Consider the following 24765-nt stretch of genomic DNA (forward strand, 5'->3'; position numbering starts at 1 on the left):
ATGTCAGTTAGATGCTGCCCTCTATTCCACAGGTGGCTGTGATTCACTCCAAGTGTACATAGCATTTATAAAGCAAGCTCAAACGTAATTTACACATAATACAAGAGGGAGAAAAATTATTTGTATTACCATAGCACCTAAAATCCTGGACGCCCCATCATCTCGGGCATTGGCACTCTCACTGAAGGACTGTCTGGCTATGTGGACTCTCTGCTCAGACCCTACGCCACCAGCACTCCCAGTTACCTCCGTGACACTACGGATTTCCTGAGAAAACTACAGTGCATAGGTGATCTTCCAGAAAACACCATCCTAGCCACCATGGATGTAGAGGCTCTCTACACAAACATCCCACATGCAGATGGGGTACAAGCTGTCAGGAACAGCATTCCTGATGATGCCACAGCACAACTGGTGGCTGAACTCTGCAAATTTATCCTCACACACAACTATTTCAGATTTGGTGACAACATATACCTCCAGACCAGTGGCACTGCTATGGGCACCCGCATGGCCCCACAATACGCCAACATTTTTATGGCTGACCTGGAACAATGCTTCCTCAGCTCTCATCCACTTACACCCCTTCTCTACCTACGCTACATCGATGACATCTTTATCATCTGGACCCACGGGAAGGAGACTCTGGAAGAATTTCACCGTGATTTCAACAGCTTCCACCCCACCATCAACCTCAGCATGGACCAATCTACACGGGAGGTCCATTTCCTGGACACCACGATACAAATAAGTGACGGTCATATCAATGCCACCCTATACCGAAAACCTACCGACCGCTATACTTACCTGCATGCCTCCAGTTTCCATCCCGGACACACCACACGATCCATTGTTTACAGCCAAGCACTGAGGTACAACCGCATATGCTCCAACCCCTCAGACAGAGACCTACACCTACAAGATCTTCAACAAGCATTCTGTAAACTGCGATACCCACACGAGGAAATGAGGAGACAGATTGACAGAGCCAGACGTGTACCCAGAAGCCTCCTGCTATGGGACAAGCTCAAGAAAGAAACCAACAGAACACCACTGGCCATCACCTACAGTCCCCAGCTAAAACCTCTTCAACGCATCATTAGTGATCTACAACCCATCCTGGACAATGATCCCTCGCTTTCACAGGCCTTGGGAGGTAGGCCGGTCCTTGCCCACAGACAACCCACCAACCTGAAGCATATTCTCACCAGCAACTACACACCGCACCATAATAACTCGAACTCAGGAACCAATCCTTGCAACAAACCTCGGTGCCAACTCTGCCCACATATATACACCAGCAACACCATCACAGGACCTAACCAGATCAGCCATACTGTCACTGGTACATTCTCCTGCACATCTACCAACGTAATATATGCCATCATGTGCCAACAATGCCCCACTGCTATATACATCGGCCAAACAGGACAGTCCCTACGTAAAAGAATCAATGGACACAAATCTGATATTAGGAATGGCAACATACAAAAACCTGTAGGGGAACACTTCAATCTTCCTGGACACACAATTGCAGATCTAAAGGTAGCCATCCTGCAGCAAAAAAACTTCAGGACCAGACTTCAAAGAGAAACTGCTGAGCTACAGTTCATCTTTAAGTTTGACACAATCAACTCTGGATTAAACAAAGACTGTGAATGGCTTGCTAACTACAAAAGCAGCTTCTGCTCTCTTGGAATTCACACCTCCAGATCAGCTGCTAGAAGTGGGCCTCATCCTCCTTGATTGGATCCACCTCGTCATCTCCAGCCTGATCCTGGCCTGCATATTTATTCCTGCCTCTGGAAATTTCCATTACCTGCATCTGACGAAGTGGGTCTTTGCCCAAAAGCTTATGCTCCTACACTTCAGTTAGTCTATAAGGTGCCACAGGACTCCTCGTCGCCATAGCACCTAGAAGCTCTATTCGTGGACCATGATCCCATTGTGCTAAATGCTTCACAGACACAGAATAAAGAGACAGACCCTGCCCCCAAAGAGTTTACTGTCTAAGAATGAGATGAGACAAGACAACATATGGATGCAGACATTAGGGGAGTACAAGGAGACAACAGGATGGTACTGAGAGAGGTCTCAGTACCCCAGCAGCCTAACTGTTGTCAAGATTTGTTTTAAGGTAACATGGCAAAGCAGGGTTTTGAAGGAGAATGGTAGCTCTTCAGGTCTGCATGGGGGGACTCCATACAAACATGAGGGGCAGCATGGGAGAAAGCAAAGCTGTTTGTTCTTCTTTGAGTCAGTTCCAACCATGTGCGTTTTCCCTTAGCAGCTCCCGTGGGGTCAGCTATGGAGCCCCCTTGGAAATAGATCCCTGTTGACTTGATGTTCTCTTAGTCCCTTTTTGCTGTCAGTGATGGTCATTGGAACTATGATCACTTGCTTAGCAAGCACTTACCTTAGCATTCTTTCTAGATTGTATTTGTAGGTTAGGTGTTAGTTAGCAATTACAGTAAAACTCCGATGGTCCGGCATCTGTTGGTCCGGCACTCCTGATGGTCCTGCACCATCAGGAACCCGGAAGTGCTCCGGGCAGCCGGACCATTTGAGCTGCTCTGCCCCCAGCTTCCCCGATTCAGCCGCTGCTAAAACTGACCAGCGGCTGAATCGGGGAAGCCGGAGGCAGAGCAGCTGGAGCGCTGCCGGGTAGGTCCCATAGTGCTGCCCCTCGGGGCTGCGGGACCAACCCGGCGGCACCCCAGCTGTCCCCGATTCAGCCGCTGCTGAAACTGACCAGCGGCTGACTCCAGGAAGCCTGGGGCAGAGCAGCTCTGCCTCGGGCTTCCTGGAGTCAGCCGCTGATCAGTATCAGCAGCGGCTGACTTGGGGACACCTGGGGCAGACCAGCTGGGGGGCTGCCGGGTTAGTCCAGTAGCGCCGAGGGTCGGCGCTACTGGACCAACCCGGCAGCACTCCAGCTGCTCTGCTGCAGGCGTCCCCGATTCAGCCGCTGCTGAAACTGACCAGCAGCGGCTGAATCAGGGATGCCTGGGGAAGAGCAGGGCTATGAGGGGTCTGAGGTGGCACCCCCCCAGACCGCTTATAGCCCCCCCCTTCTGATAGTCCGGCAAATCTGATAATCCGGCACCCCCTGGGTCCTAAAGGTGCCGGATTATCGGAAGTTTACTGTAGTTAGTTTGTGTATACAGTGTGTATAGCTGATAAGTTTTAGGGAAATTTTTTTCCCCAATCTCTTACCTTTCTGTTGGGTTCTGGGGCCACAGGTTTAAACCCTGCAGAACTTGCATTAAGCTTATGCCAACAGGCAACCCTCACAACATGTCTGAAGAGTGCAGAGGAAGCGCAACAAACATAGAAGTGCAAAAAGCATAAAAAGTCCAAGGAGTGAGACTTCCATCTTAAGCAACTTCTGATGTTATCTGCTCTTTGCCCCAGCCTGCTTCAGGCCGTCAGGATCCAGCATCAAGCACGTCCATGAAGAGTTCCCCAACCTCAGTACATGACACAGAGCCCAGCAAGGACTCTGGCCTAAGACCCCCTTGGCAATGACACCACACAAGCGGCACAGAAAGACACACATGGGTCATTCCCCAGCACTCAGCGCCCAGAGAGCAGGAGTCAGCGACGCTGATTTTGGTTCTCTTGAGAAGATCGTCAAGTGCAGCGCCTAGTAATTCCTCAGACAGGCAGTGCCACATGGAGGAGTTGGTGCTATCCTCCACCACGGACATATTTGAAGCTGCCAGGGGTTTAATTGCTTATGAGGACCCAGAGTCTACATCTACACTGCAGCACTATTTCAGGTACTGGAGGTATCCTGAAATAACTATTCCACGTCTTTTGAGCACACCCATTATTTCGAAATATAACAGGCTCTCTAATCTGATGTCCCCGTGCGGACATCAGATTAGACTAAATCTCTTTCCACGAGGATTAAGGATGTTTCGGGATAGATTAAGGATGTTTCGGAATAGCGATGTATTTGTGTAGACTGTGCCAAATTTTGAAATAAGCTATTTCAAAATAACACTGAAATAAAATATGCAATTTGCATAGCTCAAATTGCATCTCTTATTTTGATCTATGGTGCAGTGTTGATGCACCCAAAGAGGACACCCAGTGATGGATAAGACCTGAGTGACAGATCTTAGCAGTGTCTATTGTATTAGAGGAAAGAGGAAGCAGAAAGGAACTAGAGGGATGACTAAGAGCTGTTTTAGCCATGTGGAGCTTGAGCTGACCGCTAAGCATCCATAAGGAAGTATCAGAAGAATAAGCCGACATTTTATTTTAGACAGGAAAAGAGAGAGATCCACGAGTTGTCAATGTAGAAATAATAGTTGAATTTATATTTGTGGATAAGATTACCAAGAGATAAGATGGCAGACGGAGAAGAGAAGGAAACGTAGGACAGAGCCCTGCAGTAGCACAAAAAGTTGAGACGGGAACAGTCCTCCCTGGGAGTAAATGAATGAGTGATTACAGAGGTATTAGAACTAGGAGAGAAGAAAATCACAGAAGCCAAGGGAGGACAAGATTTTAAGATTTTGACCATGGATGACTATATCAGAGGTAGAGAACAAGTTGAGGAGGATGGAGAACTGGTTCTGAGATTTGGTTAGGAAGGGGTCATTGGAGATTTTGGTGGAGTGCAAGAGGTGGAAGATGGATTGGAGAGGGTGTAGGAAGGAACTGGAGAACTACTTCAAACAATGATTGTAAATAGCACATTCAGTTAGCTTAGAGATGAAAGAGATGGGATTGTAGTTAGAGAAGCAAATGGGATCAAGGGGTTTTTTTCAGATTAATGGAGTTAAATAGTGCTTGAATTGTGAGGGGAAAGCTGGAGGAGAGTGGGAGGTTATGAAGAAGAAGAAGGGAGAGAATGAGTGCGCGTGTGAAGGAGACCAGATGAGATTGGATGGAGTCAGTATGAATCCAAGCGTGGTATGGCAAGCGTGGTGGGAAGAGGAGGTCAGATGCTATGTAGCAAAAGAGGGATATGAGGAGAACTATGGGTGAGTGGCAGATGAACACGGTTGTCTCCCCAAAAAAGTCAATTTTATTTTTAATCTTAGCTATACTGTACAGAAATATTTGGTATGAACAGCAAGTTATGAACAAAAAGCTATTTCTACTCATATATTACTCATTTACAAACTGTGTAGGGGATCGTATCCCCCTCAACTCCTTTTAAGGCAAATTAATTTGTGAATACCAAAAAGGCAGACAAGCTGCTTCTATGCATTAGTCTCCATGAAAAATTCCCTTTTGTAATGTTTCCTTCTATTTGTCTAAGTATATTTCACTTTTTCCTTTCTCTGTAGTAATTAACTGTGTATATCTATAACATAACAAATGTTATGCATATCTTTTTCCTTCCTTCCTTCCTTCTTCTGTGTTGAGAATTTAAGTATGTGGCTATTTTAAGGTCATTTTTGGTGGCTGCGTTGATGCTGACAAATAGTATTTGTAGAAAGAATGCAGACTGTCCACTTTCACTTTTGTTCTCAGCTGTGCATTTTTACTTACCTCAGCACCTTGTTGGCCCTATAAGCCTGTATTTCCTGATGGGGTTTTTTTTTTGTTTGTTTTAAATTACAGGTCACCATTGGTCAACTCTATTCTACCCAGAAGCTCGTTATTGAGAGTCCAGAAAAAAGGGATAATCTGATCATCTAGCACCGTTAGACCATCCGCAGCATTCTGTAGTGCTGCACATCAATAGCACAGTGTGTATGCACCCTGTCTGTGTTGGAAAAAACCAATGTCCAGTAAAAGATAAAGCTTTTGAAATGCTCCGCTTTTGGCAACCAAAGCAGTATAGAATTTCTCTTCTCATGGTTCATGCTTTGTGTGTAATGTATTCCTAATGCTATTGGCTAGTATTTAATGTGTAATGAGACCATTTCTTGGTCTTATTTGACAATAAAATTCCATGAACCGAATACTTGTAGTCAGCTATGTTCTACTCCCAGTGATCTTCCTGCTAACTTACCTGGCTTGTAAAGGACAGCAGTTAATGTTTCAACCAATGATACAATTGTTTAAAATGGCTTTTTATATGGAACCCCAGTTCATATAGAAATATACAGCCTACAGTGACTAAACAGTTGAATTTGGATCTGTTGTGGGTAAGTTCATGTTAAATATTTTATTTATTTATTAATGCCATGTGAAATTTGACAGAGGCCTTTAAGTAAAACAAAGTTACTATGTTATATCCAGGATCTCAACACGTACAAATATAAAAGGTTAGACTGTGTGGCTGCATTTAAACAGCATTTTCTTTAAATTTCATAAATGACAAACAAACCTTACTAATTTTTATTTTATTAATATGAAAGCTCAAACTTTCCTGGAAGCCTACCAGTCTCATCTCACTTGTGAGTTAATAACTTGTAATAGAATTTTAGCCTCATCATTACTGAGACTTCAGAACTTTGAAAATAAAATTACATCATTGTTCCTTATTTTAATATACTAAACTGTAACTTGCAATGTAAAGGAACAAAGCCTATTTTGCAATAAAAAATGTTGGTATATTACCCTTATTACACATACTTGCAAAGTTAGATAATTGTGTGTGAATGGTGAGGTTGGTACATTTAATTCAGAATTTACACAAATTATTTCCCATTTCTGTTGAGGAATGTATACGTTTCTACACACTGGCTCAGTGTCTCATGTCTGTTCTGCAGAGAGTAGGTATGTAAGAGACTAGTCAATTAATCAGCTACTTGCATTCCCCCCCACCTCCCACCCCGGCTGCCTCAAGGGGAGAGAGCAGGAGCCAGTGCAGGGGGGAGGCAGCTTAAAAGCCAGTTCCCCCAGCACAGCCTCTGCTACCCCCGACTGCAGTGTTTCTTAAACTGTGTTTGGTGGCACACCTGTGTGCCGCAAGGCAGTTGGCGGTGTGCCGTAGAGAACAGAATTCAAAATGGCCACCCTTAAAGGGAAAGGCGACTTTTTTCTTTTTTCCTCAATAACTTTCCCCTGACCCTTTTTCCCCCCAACCTTTTTTTTTTCTAGTCAACAAAAAATCCTTGGTGTTCCTCATAAAAAAATTATCGTTTGGTGTTCCTCGGTCTTAAAAAGTTTAAGAAACACTGCCCTACTGCCTCCATCAATGACAGCAGACGGAGAGGGGCAGAGAGGCTGCTCCAGCAGCAGTCCCTGTCCGCAGGAGGTCCCAACTTCCCATTGGGATCCTTGGCGGACAAAGGCTGCTGCTGCGAAGAAGCCGATCTGTGGCCGTGTGCCTCTTCGCAGGCAGCAGCCACTGTCTGCAGACCCTCCCCATGGATAGGGGCTTCTACTCCTGGGCAGGCAGCCCCGCCCAGTCCCAGCTTATGCTAGGACCAAACTCCACTGCAGCTCTGCAATTTAAAAGGCAGTAGGAGCCGAGAAGGCTGTCCGCTGGCATCTACTGCATTTTAAATTGCAGAGCCACAGCAGGGTTTGGTCCCCAACCCAGTGTGAGCAGGGACTGAGCCAGGCTACCTGCCCACCTGGCTCCTACTACATTAAGAACCTGGGCGGGCAGGCAGCCTGGCTCAGTCCTTGCTTGGGATTTGCTCCCAGCGTAAGCCAGGACTGAGGGTACGTCTAGACTACAAGCCTATTTTGAAAGAGGCTTTTTCGAAAGAGCTCTTTTGGAAAAGCCTCTTTCGAAAGAGATCATCTAGACAGCCATAACACTTTCGAAAAAACGATCCACTTTTTCGAAAGAGAGCACCCAGGCAATCTGGACACTCTCTTTCGAAAAAGCCCTGTTTGTGTTCAAGAATGCCTTTTTTCAAAGGAGCTTTCGAAAAAGCATTCTTCCTCGCAAAATTAGATTTACTGCTGTTGAAAAAACTGCCACATTCTTTTGATTTAATTTTGAAAGAACGTGATGGTAGTCTAGACGCAGGTGAAGTTTTTTCAGAAAAAGGCCTCCTCCCCTCTCCCCCCCCCAAAAAAACAACTCTGTAGTTTAGACATAGCCTGAGTGGGGCGTCCTTTCCCTATCGAGTAGTCAATAAAAATTCTGTTGACTACTCGATTACTAAAATAACCTCAATTTAACATCCCTAGCAGAGTCTATCCCGAGATAGAAAGCAGTTCAGTCTGTATGCCCATTCAGAACTGGATACAGTGAAACACCCAAAGAGGTTGCTTACTGCATTCTATTCACCTTCACTTACAGTAATGCCACAAAAAAGCAATTTTTAAACATATCCATTTGTTAATCTTTAAAATAAGTAAATAAATATAGCCAATAGCAAACAGACATTTCTAAAGCTTTCTGTAATTATCTGTGGACCTCATTCAATGCACATATTGAGTAGTGCATATTGAAATAGGTGGAGTTTCTTAGGGAGATTCTCCTAAGTCAACAACTCAGTAGCTTTACTTTAAGATTCCCTTTTCTTGCAATGGTACTGAGTTCTACAGGAGAGAAAATTCCTGAACGGCTGTACTTTTTTAAAATCTGAAAAGTAAATTGCATGTGTTAAAACAGCATGCTAAACAAGAACGTAATCTTTAAAATCAGTTTTATTTGATTCAGTGCTCCGTGTTCGCTATTATATTTTCCACTAGAATGTACAGAAAAATTACTCATTATAAAGCTTCAGCACAATGTATAGACAGCTTTTCATGAAGTAGACAGAACTTTGAACCAGGATAGGACCTGTAACATTAATAAAATATCCCTTAAAGTGAAGCTGCATTTATGAAAGCAAAGGGGCAAACTTTCTATTTGTTTTAAATTAAAGAGAGTATCAAACTGGACAGACATATGCAATAAATGTATGTCAATGATGTTTAATTTAGAAGTACTAGTTCGCAAAACCAACTCATTTATAATTCTTAGTAGAATTACCTGCATTTAGCATAGCATTTTGTTAATGCAAAGAGAATAAAAAATAAAGTGCCACTATTGTATTTAAGACTATAAACCAGCCTCAACACTGCTTTTTCACATGGAAAGCAGATAATATAGTATTTCTCCATACGTATGTAAATACAGCAAATATAGATCATTTTGCTACAGAATTAAGGTATTTTATTAAAACAGATTTTTAAATTAGGCTGAATCCCATGGATTAGAGTTTAAAAACATATCACTCAACACTTTTAAATCCTAAAATACACTTAACCAGGCTAATCAGAACACTAGTGTTGCTGGTTAAAGGACAAATGGAAAAATGTAGGTGCCACTAAAGTATTTAATAGCATTAAGATGTTAATTGTATGTTTTCTTCAAAAAAAATTCACAAAAGAAAATGATAGGTCTAGCAATTTGCATTGCTTAAATAAAAGTTATATAAGTGCCTGCTGCTAGATACAATACAGATACATGTATAATGTTACTGCAGCCCTTCTAAAGCTATATCTACACTGCAATTAAAACCTGCAGGTGGCCCTGCTAGCTGGTGTAGTCTCACAGAACTTGTGCTAAGGAGCTGTTTAATTGATTTGTAAACATTCTGGCTCACACTGGAGCCAGGGCTATAGGACCCTGCAAGGTGGGAGGCCCCAGCGTTTGGGCTGAAGCCCAAACTTCTACACCACACTTAACCGCTCTTTACCCCAAGCCACATAAACCAGAGTGACAGAGGCCAGCTGCAGGTATCTTAACTGCAGTATAGTTACTACATCTTTCAATTATCAGTCTAATTTTCCTTAGCCTGCAAAGGATCACTGTAGTATTAAGAGTGCAGATTGTACATATGATAGGCCAACTGAAAACAACATTAACAGAGCAGAAGCCTATGTGCATTGCTTAGTTTCTGAGCTTAGCTAAGGAGACTGTTAAGTCCTTAACACGAACCAACTTCAGTTATATAAAAGCTATAAAATTACTTTATTTAATAAGGTGCAAAGTTAGAAAAGGATATAATCTAGTACAATGATTACTTGTAAATTGCAACACAATTAGTGCGTTTAAGGATGCTCCTTGGAGCTGGGGTATACAAAAATGTCTGTTTACCCCCATTGATGCACTGCATTTGCATCTTCTGATAACATTAATGATACTAGCATGTGCAAATCTATTATACATGACTGAAGCAAGAGATCCATTAATGTTCTCTGTTAATGCATAATGATCATTAGTATTGCATTTGTTGAGAACATATCCCCTGTGTATAAAACTATTGTTATATGCTATATGAAAATATATAATCTTATCTCTTAACAGTGGAATGAAAATGTACTATTGTACTTCACTTGGCTCTTTAGAATGATGGCATATGGAAGGAAAGCCTAATATACATTACATTGCTCATTTAAAAACACTTTTTGGATACACTATTTTCACTAGATATCCATGAAACATACTGGATTTTTGTCACAGCAACGTCAACAATATAAACATGTGAACTTTGTCAGTAAAAGGACTCCCAGTGATTTAATTTAATGTCCCCTATTGTAAAAAGGGATATTTGTTTTTTATTTATAGCAGAGGAAATTTTTAACTAATTTCATACTACTACTACTTAAAATTACTTAGTAAGATACTAATTTTTGTAGTATCATACTGAAAGATCATTTGCTTTACACATGTACCTTTAGCTGTCCCTGACGTCAGCAACCTTTGACTTTACTGATTTGGAAATGGTGTGGCTCAGTATTCATGTTCCAAAATTTGAATGTTTGCACATAACAAAGGTCAAAATAAGAGCTTTAAATAGAAAAATGCAAACAATATTCTGAAAGAGTAGAAAACAGCCTTTTAACTGCCGTAACATGAACAACTGCCTAAAGAACAGGCAGTTCTACAACGATGTTGACATCTGATTAGAAAATCACACTACATTTTGGGTTCGATTTTAAAAGGTCTGGAAATACCAGCAGTATGGCCTTGGTGAATTGAAGCAGACAGACATTACATACAAATATTTATCTGCTCATCACATATACTGTTCTTGTTTAAACATGCCATCAACATAGGGATGTTAAACTTATTCGCCTCACATGTTCAGCAAAACTGTAGCAACTATTTGTAGCCTAGTGTGTGTCATGAACAGCATTACTTCTTAACCTATAAGACACACTGGAGAGCATGTTTTTGTGGAAGGCTAGAAGCATCAGCTCCATACACGCACATCTTCATAACACTTTGCAGAAGTACCTCCACTAATCTTCTGGCAAAGACATCTAGATCTCCACAGGTATGTAAGACAGAACTAAGAGGGGGGTGGCCAGCTAATAGCTAATCTCTTAAATTCCCCTGCTCACGCTATAGATATTTAGGGTGAAATCCTGACCTCATTTAAGTCAGTGGCAGAACACCCATTGACTGAAACGGTGCAGCGGTTCACTCTTAAGCTGAGTCTATACATCCACATGTAAAGCACTGCTGCAGCAGCACTTTAAAGCTAAGGTGTGTCCAAAGCACCAGCGTTGGGAGAGAGCTTCCACCTAAGGGAAGAGTGTAGCTCCCAGCATTAGGAACACTACTTTATAGTGCTGTAACTTGCTGTACCTGGTGTGACGTAGTGGGGGTACCTGGCTGGTTTCTATGCTGCTGGCTCTGGGGTAACCCCCACTGGCTGCCGTGGGTACGGTGGCCCAGAAGGACAGGCCATGAGTCATTATGCAAAGAAGGTCTCAACCTGTCTGACCAGTCACCCCCATGGAGAGGAACAAAGGAAGGTGGAATGCTGCCCTGGCTGGGGGCAGGGCTGGAAGAGGAGAGTTGGTTCCTGGCTGGAAAGCAGGGAAGAAGGAGCTGGGGAGGGGGCTGGGATCCCCCCATCTCAAAGGGGGCACTGAGGACTCTCAGCCCCAGTTCCTGTAACTAGATTACAGCTGTGCTGTGCTGTATCATGGAGAAGCAATAAACTACCTGTATTCTACTGGCTGGTAAAGTCTGTTTGTGCCATTTCGGGGTGCAGGAGACGGGGGACCCCGAACGCGCCGTCACACTGGTGTCAGGGGTGGGATGCACTGCACCCCATGGATGGAGCTTCCAGCAGCGAGTGACCAGGCGCCGTAGAAGCAAGAGCCCTGGAGCCAAGCATGCTGGAGACAGAGCGAAGCGGTTCCTGGGAATCGTGGGGCGCTGCAGCACTAGACTGGTGAGTCTGCACCGAGGGGACCAGCGGGCAGATGGCCTACGCCCAACTCTTGAAGGCAGAGCTGGTGGGGCTGTGCAGAGAGGGGCTTGCCTGTGCGGAAAGCAGCCAAGGCCCAGCTGATTGCCCAGCTGGAAGAGAATGACCAGCCACAGGGCCAGGATCTTGTCCCCAGGGGAAGCAGCCAGACCCCCTCTGAGAGTGTGTCAGGCTCAGAGAGGGGGAGGAGTGCTGGAACCCACCGGAGAGATGAGACAGCGTCTCCCGGGAGGCCTGCAAGCCGTAGCCCATCTAGGGCAGGGGCCAGCCCAGCGGTGCTGCGGCGGCTGGAGATCCAGCTGCAGATAAAGGAATTGGAAGCAGAGGACCGAGAGAGGGACCGCCAGGACCAAGAGAAGGCGCGCCAAGATCGAGAAAGGGACTGCCAGGACCGAGAGAGGCAGCGACAGCATGAATTGGCCATGGCAGAGTGGAGAACTGGTGGGGCACCGGCTGCGCCAAGTGCGGATGGGCCCCAGGGTCCCGGGACTGCCAGACGCTTGGAGAGGCTCGTGGTGGCCCAATTGAAGGACATGGGCGACATAGACAAGTTCCTCAGCTCCTTTGAGAGGGCCTGTGGACTGCAATGGGTTCCCCCAGCTGACTGGCTGCAGGAGCTCATCCCCGCACTGAACCAGGAGGCGGCCAGAGTGCTCAGTCAGCTGGAGGACCTACAGCCAGGGGATTACAACCGAGTCAAGGAGGCCCTGCTGCACAAGTTCGGGCTGACCCCCGAGATGTACAGGAAGAAGTTCCGGGGGGTATAGAAAGGGCCACGGGAGACCTATGTGAATCTGGCCTCCCGCCTGTCGCAATACGGCCGCAAGTGGGTATCTGGAGTCGGAGCCCAGACCGCAGAGGAGCTGCTCAAGCTGGTCCTGATGGAGCAGTTCTATGAAGCATGCCCACCCAAACTGAGGCTGTGGCTCAAGGACCGGAGAACCCCCAGGAGGCTGGGAGACTGGCAGATGAGTTCACGGAGAGCCGGTCCGGGTGTGAACGGGAGTCCCGGAGAGAAAGGGAATCGCGCAGAGACCGGATGTCGGCTGAGCGACGGAGGGAATCAACTATGAGGCGAGCCCAGGGAACAGGTCGTCTGTGCCCCAGAGAACCAGCCAGGGCCGGGACAGAGACAGCCCAAAGCCTAACTTGCCATCGCTGTGGGCAAAAAGGCCACAAGAGGGTTCAGTGCACCAGGTTCCAGGACCGGGGACTTTCCAGGGTTAACTGGCTGGGGCGGGAGGAAGGGCAGGCTGCCCCAGAGGCAGGGACGGCAGGCAAACCTCAGCTAAGAGAGAGGGGAAGGATGCTCAGTGCACCTCCCCTGGGAGGTCTGATTCTCAGGAGGCGGATTTCTCCGTGTACCGGGTGGGGGCAGGATGGCCCCTGCGGAGTGAGTGCCTCATACCCCTGGAAGTGGATGGTAGGAAGGTGACGGGCTTCTGGGACATGGGGGCGGAGGTGATGCTGGCCCGATCCGATATAGTGGCCCCAGAGCGGATACTACCCCACACCCAGCTGACCCTGAAGGGCATAGACGGGTCCCCGTTTAAGGTGCCTGTAGCCAGGGTGCATCTGAAATGGGGGGCCAAGGAAGGTGTCAAGGAAGTGGAAGTGCACCCGCATTTGCCCACCGACGTGCTGATGGGGAATGACCTAGAGGAGTGGCCCCGTGAATCCCAGCAGGCTCTAACCACTGCCTGGAGCCAGAACCAGCGGGAGGCTGGCAACCTGGGTCCAGGGAAGGACTCCCGGCAGAGTCCTCAGGGTCCCATCCCAGCGGACACGGGGTCCAGCCAGGCTGGGACTCCGGACCTAGGCAAAGGTGGGAGACAGATCCCGATCCCTGCCTCAGCAGCTGAATTCCAGGCTGAAGTGCAAGCAGACTCCTCCTTGCAGAGGCTGAGGGACCAGGCTGGCCTCCGTGCAGCTCAGCCCCTGGGGAGAGGTGGCCAGGAGAGATTCCTGTGGGAGCGGGGATTCCTGTTCCGGGAATGGCTTCCCCCTGGGAAGGTGAGGGCATGGGGGGTCCAGCGGCAGCTGGTGGTCCCCCAAAAGCATCGCCTCAAGCTGCTGTATTTGGCCCACGACGTCCCTGTTGCAGGCCACCGGGGGATCCGGAGCACCCGGCTGAGGCTGCTCCAACACTTCTACTGGCCAGGGATGTTTGCGGCGGTGCAGCAGTACTGCCGGTCCTGCGACTCCTGCCAGAGGGGCGGGAAGGCCCAAGACAGGAGGAAAGTGGCTTGGGGGTCCCTACCCCATATAGAGGACCCCCTGGGCTCGCTGAGAGAATTATGGGAGGGGAAGACCCCCCTGGATGGAGCGTCGGGTGTGGAAGCCGCCCTGGCTGTCCAGAGAAGGCTCGCTGGACTCATGGCCCCGGCCCGAGAGACCCTAGTCAGAGATCAAGGCCGGCGGAAGGGTGGGTGTGACCCCTGAGGACAGGCCTGTGCCAGTCGCCCTGGAGCGGTGTGGCTAGTGGACAGAGGGAAGCCAATTCATGTGGGGCCTCGCCGCGGCCGGCCCGAGTCAAGGGGAGCACCCATGGCCCCAGGGCGGGTTCCCACGCAGAGGACCCGAACTTCCCTAGGTCACGAGCAGAGTGACCCTGCTCAGTTCGCTCTTGGAGGGGGGAGAACTGTGACATAGTGGGGGTACCTGGCTGGTTTCTATGCTGCTGGCTCTGGGGTAACCCCCACTGGCTGCCGTGGGTACCGCGGCCCAGAAGGACAGGCCATGAGTCATTATGCAAAGAAGGTCTCAACCTGTCTGACCAGTCACCCCCCATGGAGAAGAACAAAGGAAGGTGGAATGCTGCCCTGGCTGGGGGCAGGGCTAGAAGAGGAGAGTTGGTTCCTGGCTGGAAAGCAGGGAAGAAGGAGCTGGGGAGGGGGCTGGGATCCCCCCATCTCAAAGGGGGCACTGAGGCCTCTTAGCCCCAGTTCCTGTAACTAGATTACAGCTGTGCTGTATCATGGAGAAGCAATAAACCACCTGTATTCTACTGGCTGGTGAAGTCTGTTTGTGCCATTTCGGGGTGCAGGAGACGGGGGACCCCCAACGCGCCGTCATACCTGGCGGGGGAGGCAGGCTATTTTTTCACATCCCTGAGAGAAAGCTGCAGTGCAGTAAAGTAGCAGTGTAGAGATGGCCTCAGAGTGAATGTTAATGCTATTGGAAATAGCATTACCACTTGTGAGCTCTACTTACAGGATGTTACTGTGCAGTCACAGAGAAGAGGGGGGGAAGGAACCATGTCCCCGAAAGCAGAAGGCTAACAGAGCAGCTGAATCTCCTCCGATCTTGGGAGAGCCATTAATTTAGACAGTAACCCCACTGGCCATTCCAGTGGAAGAAAATAATTATTTCACCCAATTAGAATATGTTGCTTTCTCCTCTACACAGGAAAAAAAAGAAGTAGGGAAAAATATGGGCCATAATTGTTCAGTCTGAAGGCAAAAAAGGAAATAATCCATTTTCTTAAAATGAATATATTCCACTACTCCAAAGAAAATATTTGGAACCATCAAACTTGTACAGAACTTACATACCACAATGCTAGGTGCTTTATAAATACCTAGTTGATTCCACCGATGATTACATTAGTATTTTAGAGGAAATGCACCTTCGTATTCTACTTACCTATACTATCTTAAACCCACTAAGCACTGAAGTTTTAAGGGAGAAGCTGAAGCTTAAATTATGCATTCAAATGACTACTGTTCTATATCCAGAATCAGAGAACTATGAAGACCTGTGAGGAATTTACAAGACTTCTTTTGAATAAAAGTACATACAACATGTACACCGGCCTCTGGAAATTCTGCTCACTGAGAACAAACAATTTTTTCCTTACAGACAAGTATTAACAGCTTTTCATTATCCTGAAGAGCAAGCAAATACATTTTGTGCTTCAAAAGGTGAATTTTCATGATAATTCTGCATTACCATAAGACCTGCATTAATAGCAATTTTCAAATAGACCAAACAAGTAATCAAATATTAACTAAGAATTATGGCCCAGATCATCTTCACTACCATCATTCAATACACTGGTTCAGCTCCAACTCCCACTGAAGTAAACAGGAGCAGAAGTAAAGCCTTTGACAACTGATACTTTAGGTAGGTGTAATTTACATGCAACTTAGTAGGCTTTGACAGCACCAAACTTATGTTTAAACATAACTTCACAATACTGGTCTGAAATACCTACCTTTGTATCAGCCTATACTCTCTTGATCACATATAATTATTAGAGATAAGCTTCCTATTTAAATATACAAATAAAAAACAAATGTTTATGCTGCAAAAATCAACTGTGCTTAAACCAAATTAAACATGCATTAGTTTGGTTTCCTTCATACCCACACAATGTAATCTAACCTTTTTTAAATAAAAGGTTCAGATGCGCTATTTATTGTTTTACAAATGTCTATGCAAGCCTTTGGTTATATTTCTTCCTTTAATCCTAGGAAACCTTATCTAATCCTAGGACTACAGAAATCTGCAAATACTGAACATCCACAGGAGTTCGAGACATTCTTACTGCCTCTAAATTTTCATGTTTTCAATTATTTTTTTAGATAATCTTCACATACTTCAACAGGTAACATGATCCAGTGTGTCGTCATGGATGTTTAAGCAGTTAAACAGGTCCCCAGTTACCATTTTGCTTAGTTCCACCATCAGTTTATGGTGTTAAAAATACTTGATTTTTAGTAAGCATATCTATCAAAACTGAACCTATTATTTATACCAACAGCACTAAAGTCCAGTGAATTATGCATAGGTTCTAGCACTTGGAGTCTATCTCTAACACTGACCTCTTGGGTAATCTTTGGCAAGTCACTATCTTTTTGTAGGCTTCAGTTACCTCATCTGTGAGAATGGGGAGAATCATGCTGATGCAATCTTTGAAAAGTGCTTTGAAATCTACAGCTGAAAGAAATGCAACATGCTGTCTTGACTGAAAATTGAGCTTGCGTGACTCAGTAGAGTCCCCATCCTAGATTTACTTTTAAAAAACACTTCGATTTAATATTGAAAAAAGTGTCTTGTCTATTGTCAAAGCAGGAGAAGGGTTTTTTTTAACGTAGCAAGACTGTAGGTAGATACAGATATACTAGCTGTAATTTATAAAGTAGTTTTAAATATTTATCATTTAGCTTGAGCTTTTAAAACTACTTGGCTGGGGTGGAGGAGGACATTTTTACTTTAAACGTGAGCACCACAGAAAAGAGTTAGCTTTCTTGACTTGGTCCTTTATGATGATTAGAGGAAGATTAAAAAAAATTCTCCAGTCCTTTTTGTTTTTTAAACAGTGACACTGTCTATTGTTTTCCTGAAAGGCTATCTGGATAACTGGACTCTCACAATATCACATATTACTGTGAATGTTAAACGTCATTAATTCAGAGGATAAGTGGGTTTTATTCATATTTTTTTAATGCTTGTTAATGTCCATAACTCATTTAGCACCCTAAAGGCTGAGAGAGTTCCCAGTCTGTACTTGGGACCCTAGCAAAACCAGGGCAAAATAGATTGAGAATCCCTGTTTTTTCCCTTTTCTAAAAGGTAGTGTTCTGGAAAGTTCTACCATTTTTTAGACCAACTCTGCAAAACTTTGCCAGAGTTTGTTGCATATCGGAGAACATTCTGTCTAGCCTGCTGTAAATAATCTTGCTCTGACAGCAGGATTCTTGGATATACCAACTCCCATCTATCTGTGCTTTCTCTCTCTCTCTCTCTGTACCAGCAAGGGCTAGATTTGACCTTTAATTGTCAGTTTAAAAAATATTATTCTTTTTGTGCTGTTATTCAGTAAAGAATAGGGCTCAGTACTTTTAGTATCATAATTCAGCAGTAACTGCATAAATTTCAAGTAGTAATCTAATGTTTAAGAAGCTAAATCAGCTCATATTTTCCCATGTACTATCCTGTTTATAGTACATCATTTTTTAAAGTTAATGTTTTGGGGACAGTAAACAATTTAACTATTTTCCTTTTTAAAATATGTGGACCTAATGCATATTTTGAGAGTTTATATTTATGAAATAATTACTGGGATTTCTCTTTCAGTTTATATGTACACAACTTACTATGTATAACCTCAAATTTACTGAGCTAAACAACTTTACCCACAGAATGGTTATTTGCATGGAGTCTTGCTTAAGGTGTTTAAATTCTAATGTTTTTTTGTTATTTTAAGTGAGTTGGAAGCCTTAGAAAATTTGCAGCAAGCTCTCTAAGTTTCTAAAAAGAAAATAACCCTCTATTCTGAAGTAATATGCAAAAAGTCAGAAACCAACATGAGGAAGTATTTTCTGTACTATGGCAGTATGCCTTTTCTTTTTGTTATACTTTATTCAAAACTACCCCCCATTCTGAAGTACTAAAATTATATAGATTGAGTTAAGTAATGAAACATTCCCAATAATTCCTTTGAAAATCAGAGTTCTCGTGATGCTACAAAGGTCTCATGAATACTGAAAATCTAGTGTTTGTGGGTATTTACCAAGTTGCAGTGCCCTATCACAGGTGAACCATTCCTTAGTCCTGGGGCTCAGACAGGATTAGGCCATGTTTTTAATCATCACCCTGAATGCTATTTACAGACTTGCCAAGTCCAAGGTTATAGTATGATTTACTAACAGAGTCTGACCCTGTCTACACTGCAAAATCAAACTTATGTTTTAATCTTATGGGGTATTATCATGTTGCAATTGAGTATGCTATTAAGTAAACTTTGCATAATGTAGATATGCCCTGGAGCATCAAGTTTTATAAATTACAGCTTTGTACATTAAAATATGCATAAGTCTTGTAAATGTAAAATATTTATACTTGTCAGTGCTATTAATCTTATTACACCACTATCTTTGGGCATATCTACAATAGGAAATTATTTTGAAATAACTCCCAAAATTACTATTTTAAAATAGCATGTCCACACTATAGGGAAGCCTCAAAATTAGTCTGAGGCAGGCTGCCTTCATATGGACACGCTACCTTGACTAGAGCCCCAGGAAGCACTGAGGAGTAATTACTTTGAATGATTCTAGGGAGTAGTTATTTTGAAATAGCAGCAGGGGAGCGTCTACACAACCACTATTTTGAAATAACCAGCCCCTTATTTCAAACTAACAGGCTTGGTAGTGTGGATGCTCTGCTTGTTATTTCTAAATAAAGGGAGTTATTTCAAAATAACTCCCAAGTGTAGAACAGGGCTTAGATATTAGTGAATGGTGTCTTTTACAAATATGTACTGACAAATGACACTCAGAACACATGCTTTTACAGAAATGTGGTAATGAGTATAGCTTGAAGAGAGTTGAACAAAATCATGTATTTTTACTCACTGAGGACTGTGGAAAACTAAGACCTGACTTTACTTTGTAAAACCATTCCTCGGGTAGTCATGCCTAACAAAAATATTTACACATGCCAAATAATACAAAGATCCATGTAACAACTAGGTATCATACTATTAAAAGTTTCAGACCTGTGTAATGTAGGTGGGTCAACCTAAATCCCGCTGTAGACACAGCAAGGTTGTCATTAGAATTGTTCTGTCAACCCTAGTACCTCTCAAAGGTGATGGATTTACTACAGCACAGAAACTCCTTTGCTATACTGTAGTACTGTTGAGGTGTAATTGTAACTGTGCTGATGTAGAACCTGGAGCGTGGACATACCATTAAAAAAACCACCACTGTTTTAATTTCTAGATCTTTTATTGAGGCTATGTCTACACTGCAACTCTATTTTGGGATACTGCAGTATCCCGAAATAGCTATCCTGTGTCTTAACAGCAAGCCCATTATTTCGTGCTCACTATTCCGATGTCCCTCTAAACCTCATTGCACAAGGCGTAAGGCACATTTCGGAATAGTGGGTTATTTCAAAATTTGGCACTGTGTAAACAGCGTCAAATTACAAAATAAGTTATTTTGAAATAAGATCAAAATAGGATATGCAATTTGCATAGCTCAAATTGCGTATCTTATTTCGATTTACAGTGCAGTGTAGACACACAAGGAAAAAACAACACCTGTGTATGTTAGACAAGACTCTAGTTAAATATTAGCCAGAGTGATGCATGAACTTTATAAAACAAGGCTGTGGTAGGTGGAACTGTATTAGCCATAGAACAATCTGAAAGTCCACTAACTTACAAGAAAAGAAGGATATTTTCTGGCATGTATGGCCTCAAACTATAGCAAAGATGGGGCACTCAAAACAAAATGCTCACACTAATTAAAATATTAGAATGGAAAACTGCTGTCATGTGATGTTTTTTTGGAAGGGAGGGAAAGGAGTAGGTCCCCTCATTTGAATGTGAGACAAGTACTGACTGAATTTAAATCTTTCACATTCCTCCATGGTCTGACAAAGATTTATGTTCTTGACGTTGAGTACTTCAGTAGCCTCACTAACCATTCACGAGTAAAATTAAGTGTAAGAACAATAGTCCCTCTGACCCAGTATTTTCCTGTCTTTTGACAGTGGTCAGTGCCAGTTGCTTCAGAGGGAATGAACAGAACAAGCAGAGTGATCCATCCTCTGTCATCCACTGCCAGCTTCTGGCAGTCAGAGGTTAAGGACAGCCAAAGTATGGCATGGCATGCCTAGCCTAACCCTCTTTTTTAGTAACAGCTACTAAAGGACCTGTTCTCCATGAACTTATCCAAATATATTTTGCACCCATGTGTTTGCAGAATCAAGACCTAAGAATTAGGTGGTTGGGGACTGACCCTCACCCACTTCTTAAAGAACTGAATTTCTGCAAGCCATAATGACTGTTTTTGCCCATCTCTGTCCCTGTTTCTAGAAGATGCCATAAATGGGAATGTACTTGGCATTATCTGTCAGTCCAAAGAAAAATAACTAATGCATATGCAAAACACAGTCAACACTGGAATTGAAGTTTTCTGCTTAAATTCAGTGTATTAAATAAGACATTTCATATAAGGCACTATCTTCAAGTTAGAGAAAAATATTTTTTTTAAAATAAGATCTTATTTCCAGTTCTCTTTAAGCAACTTTAAAGAGAAAACTGTCAGAGGAAACTGCTTTCTTGCAGTTCCTGAGAGTTAAGTTTCTTTACAGAAATGGTTAGCTAACTATCAGAATCAACAGGTGAGACCTAGCGTTTTCTGTAACTTTCAAGCTGATGGGAGGAAGTCCCCTGAATCAGTCAACTCTGTAATTTGGAGGGGAGCAGGGGGAAGCAACATTCCAATGGGAGACTGGGGAACCAGTGACTGTGCAGCAGGGTCTCCCCAGGAAAAGCAGTACAGAGTTGTTCCAGGGTGCCAGTACAAGGGATGGGAGAACACTGCAGTGGTATCCAACAGCTAAAGCTTGGCTTGGCACAGGGTGCCTTCTGGGATCAAGGGCAGCGCATTCATAGCTAGCTGCTTGTTACCACACCCTACCCGCTCAGCACAATGGGTGACTGGCCCAAGGCTTCCTGCAGGGCGTAGGGAGACTAGCAACGTGTTGGCCCCAAGCTATGCTCACAGTAAGGCGCTGCTGTTGCCTCAGGCTTTGGGAAATGCTGGTTTACTCCCGCCTCCTCCCACGCTAAATTGAAGAAGGCAAGGGCTGCCTCGGGCTGGGCAGTGCTGCCGTAGTTCATGGCTGTCCAGACGGCGCTCAGTAGAGGGGACCTGGGGCGTCGCAGGGGCCGGTGTCTGTGCGGGGCGCTGCGGGAAGTCCCCCGCGGGCGGGGCGGCAGCAACGCAGGGTGTAGTTGCTGCCACCGTTGTTGTCCCAGTACTCGCCCTGCTGGCTGCGGTAGCAGATGGCAAAGTGCACGGCGGAGCCCTCCTGCATGCTGGGCGGGGTGCACAGGCTGAAGTGGAAGTGCTCGGTAGGGGGGTCGCTGTACTCGGGGCCCGGCAGGGGCACGGCCACGGCGTCCAGGAAGGAGCGCCACTCGTTGAAGGTGTAGCGCACCGTCACCTCCTTGGGGCCGGGGCAGCTCAGCACCCGCACGATGCCCCGCACATCCAGGGCCGCCGCGGGGCTGCCCAGCCGCTCCAGGCACACCCGCTCCCGCCGCAGCCGCTCGGCCGCCGCCGGCTCCCCGGCGGGCTGGAAGTCGGGCACCAGCTGCAGGGGCGGAGGAGGAGGGCGGGTCCCGCAGCCCAGGCCGAGCGCAGCGCTGAAGTCCAGGTGCCGCGGGCCCAGGCGGGAGAGCACCGCGGGCGGCACCTGCGGCTCCTCCGCCGCGCTGAAGTGCTTCACGCTGGCCAGGCGCAGCCCCAGCGAGTCCGCGAACTGCACCCGCTTCTTGCACTTGGTGCAGCAGCCGCCGGCGCCACCCTCCTGCGACGGCGGAAAGAGCCGGGCGGCCGCCAGACTGGGGCTAGCGGGCAGCGACAGGGACCGCCCGCCGCGGCGGCGCAGCTCCAGCAGCAGCTCCTCATCCTCCGGCGGGGGAGAGGCTCCGGCCCGCCCCGGCGGGGGCTCTCCCCAAGGCTCCTGCAGAGGCAACGCAGCCGCCGCCTCCCTCTCTTGCTCCGCCGAGCTGCCTCGCCAGGGGTCCCGCGGTAGCACCCGGGCCGTCCCCTCTTGCTGGCGGCCCCCGAAAAGCCCTAGCCCCTGCTCCAAGCCCACTAGCCCGGAGTCCCGGCCTTCCATGGCATATCCCCGCTCGACCCTCCCCCCTCTCCCGGGGCCTGCCCCCGGCTAAGGCGGTGGGGTCGCTTTCTCCCCTTTGCCTTGCAGCGGAGTCATGGGGCCCGTTCCCGGGGGGCTCAGGAGGAGTCAAGCCGCGAGCCTCCAGCCACGTCCCCAGCCCAGGCAGAGTCAGGGGGCGAAGGGGCAGAGCGCCGACCCAGCGCCGCGGACAGGCTCGGAGAAGTTTCCATGCGTTGAATGTTTGGCCGAACACGCCCACCTCGGCGGGAGGCGCTGCCCGCCCGCGGCTTCCTACACGCCCTTTCCTGAGCCGGGGGAGGGCCCTGCTGTCTCCACGGAAGCAGCAGCTACGGGAGGACTCCAAAAGTGGTATCAGCAAGAGAGCGGAGCGTCCCAGTGGGAAGCGGCTGTTGCGCCGCCGACTTTTCCCTGCAGGGCCCTGAGATGTCTTGTGACTTGCTTATTGCTCCTAGGCATGAGCCGCCTGCAGAGTTTTCTAGAGTCAACCAACAATGACCCTCAGCCCAGGCAGCTGCACTGTGATTGTCATTATTCTAGTGCCCTAGGCCAGAGGTATGTTTATCCCGGGTGGTATGCAGAGTTCTCTAGATATTTAGCTAATTTTACAACAGAGCAAGTCGATCCAAGAAGTGGGCTGTGCCCAGGAAAGCTCAATGATACCATCTACACGTGTTTGCTAGTCTTTAAAGTTCTACCAGACTATTTGCTGTTTTTTAAGTTTATCCTGTACAAACTAACTTTGCTACGCCCTGACGCTTTTATACAATGACTTAGCTATATTGCTCTATATACTATACACAGAAATGTAAATACAAGTTATATTCCAATTGGCTTATGATTATATGGGGAAAATGAAAATTATTTTTCAGTAACAGATTACTGTGAATACTTTTGTATTTTTTTATGTCTGATTTTATGAGCAAGTAGCTTTTAAGTGGGGTGAAAGTTTGGGGTACTCAAGATAAATCAGATTCCTGAAAGAGATACAGAAGTCTGGAAAAGTTAAGAGCCCTTGGTCATTGCCTGTATATAGCCAGGCCACAATGGGCCAAGCTGCCCCCACAGTCTCACATTCCAGCTACCAGATTTGATACTACTTCAGGGAATCTATTATGGGAAAACAAAAGTAATTTGCACCAGAGTCCTGCAACAAGCTCCCTACACGGGTGATTGATTTCAATTCTGTAAATGCAGCAGCTTCTCTTGTAAGGACATTTAAAAAGGTGTCCTAGCAAAAAAAAGATTTTACTTTTGTGATACACAAAGGCCTGGGAGAGAGGGGTTGCTGTTACTGCTTTTTAAAACTTTTACTTTTCAGTGTTTTAGTTTAGAAATAGCAGTACTGATACACCTAGTTTTCCTAGATGTCAGTTCACCAGGGGTGCTAATTTGGATTTTTCTGCTGGCTTTAATTGAAAAGGAGTATTGAATCTTTAACAGTCACATTTTTCTCATTTCAGTTTAACAGGCTTCCCTTCTGTGGAAAACTAATTAGTCAGTTCTCCACTAATACATGGGCCAAGATTTTTCAAAAGTGGCTTCTGATTTCATGTGCCCATCTGGACATTTGTTGGGACTGATTTTCAAAAGTGCTGTGCCCTGAAAGGTTCAATTGCAACCTGTATGAGTAGCAGGCGCTTCCAGTGCTGCCATATTTTACAATGTCTCATGATATTTTCTTTTACAGGCATGTGCTTATTTGAGAATCCCTGCTTCAGTCTTTTTAAAGAAAGTTTCTACATCCTCATAATTAAAGAAAAAAACTTGAAAACAAGAACCCTACATTCTCAAAAATCCCAAATAATACATTGGGATTCTTTTTCTTTTAAAGTCACATTATTTTAAGCCACTCTACTTTTTTGTTTGATTGTTGCAAGACTCGTGATTAAAGCTGTGATTTAGTCACAGGAATTTTAGTAAAAATGGACAGGTCATGGGCAGTAAACAAAATGTCACAGTCCCATGACCTGTCCATGACTTTTACTCTGAGGGAGTGGGAATTCTGGCA

General features: G+C 45.6%; 2 protein-coding genes and 1 long non-coding RNA gene across 5 annotated transcripts in view; 1 reads left to right on the top strand and 2 right to left on the bottom strand.

Moving 5' to 3' along the window:
• RPP40 (ribonuclease P/MRP subunit p40) overlaps positions 1-24765 on the top strand; it is a 215569-nt gene that overhangs the window by 161833 nt on the left and 28971 nt on the right. For 2 of the 3 annotated variants that reach the window (XR_012901668.1, XM_075921304.1), the window contains one exon: positions 5584-5927. The exons of the other annotated variant lie outside the window; for it this stretch is intronic. Coding sequence is in view for 1 of the 2 variants with exons in the window: in XM_075921304.1 (XP_075777419.1) it covers positions 5584-5661 (78 nt within the window). In the remaining variant the exon portion in view is untranslated. Of the gene's footprint in view, positions 1-5583; positions 5928-24765 lie in introns of those variants that run through there. 3 annotated transcript variants of the gene reach the window in all.
• The window catches only part of LOC112543993 (uncharacterized), a 44106-nt gene that overhangs the window by 5732 nt on the left and 13609 nt on the right, over positions 1-24765 (bottom strand). The gene's annotated exons all lie outside the window — the stretch shown is intronic.
• On the bottom strand, positions 19300-23271 carry PPP1R3G (protein phosphatase 1 regulatory subunit 3G). Its single transcript, XM_075921307.1, has one exon. The coding sequence runs from the start codon at positions 22734-22736 to the stop codon at positions 21747-21749; it is 990 nt and encodes a 329-aa protein (XP_075777422.1). The 5' UTR covers positions 22737-23271; the 3' UTR covers positions 19300-21746.

The sequence above is a fragment of the Pelodiscus sinensis genome, chromosome 2 (genome assembly GCF_049634645.1).
Source record: "Pelodiscus sinensis isolate JC-2024 chromosome 2, ASM4963464v1, whole genome shotgun sequence".
Classification (NCBI taxonomy): domain Eukaryota; kingdom Metazoa; phylum Chordata; order Testudines; family Trionychidae; genus Pelodiscus; species Pelodiscus sinensis.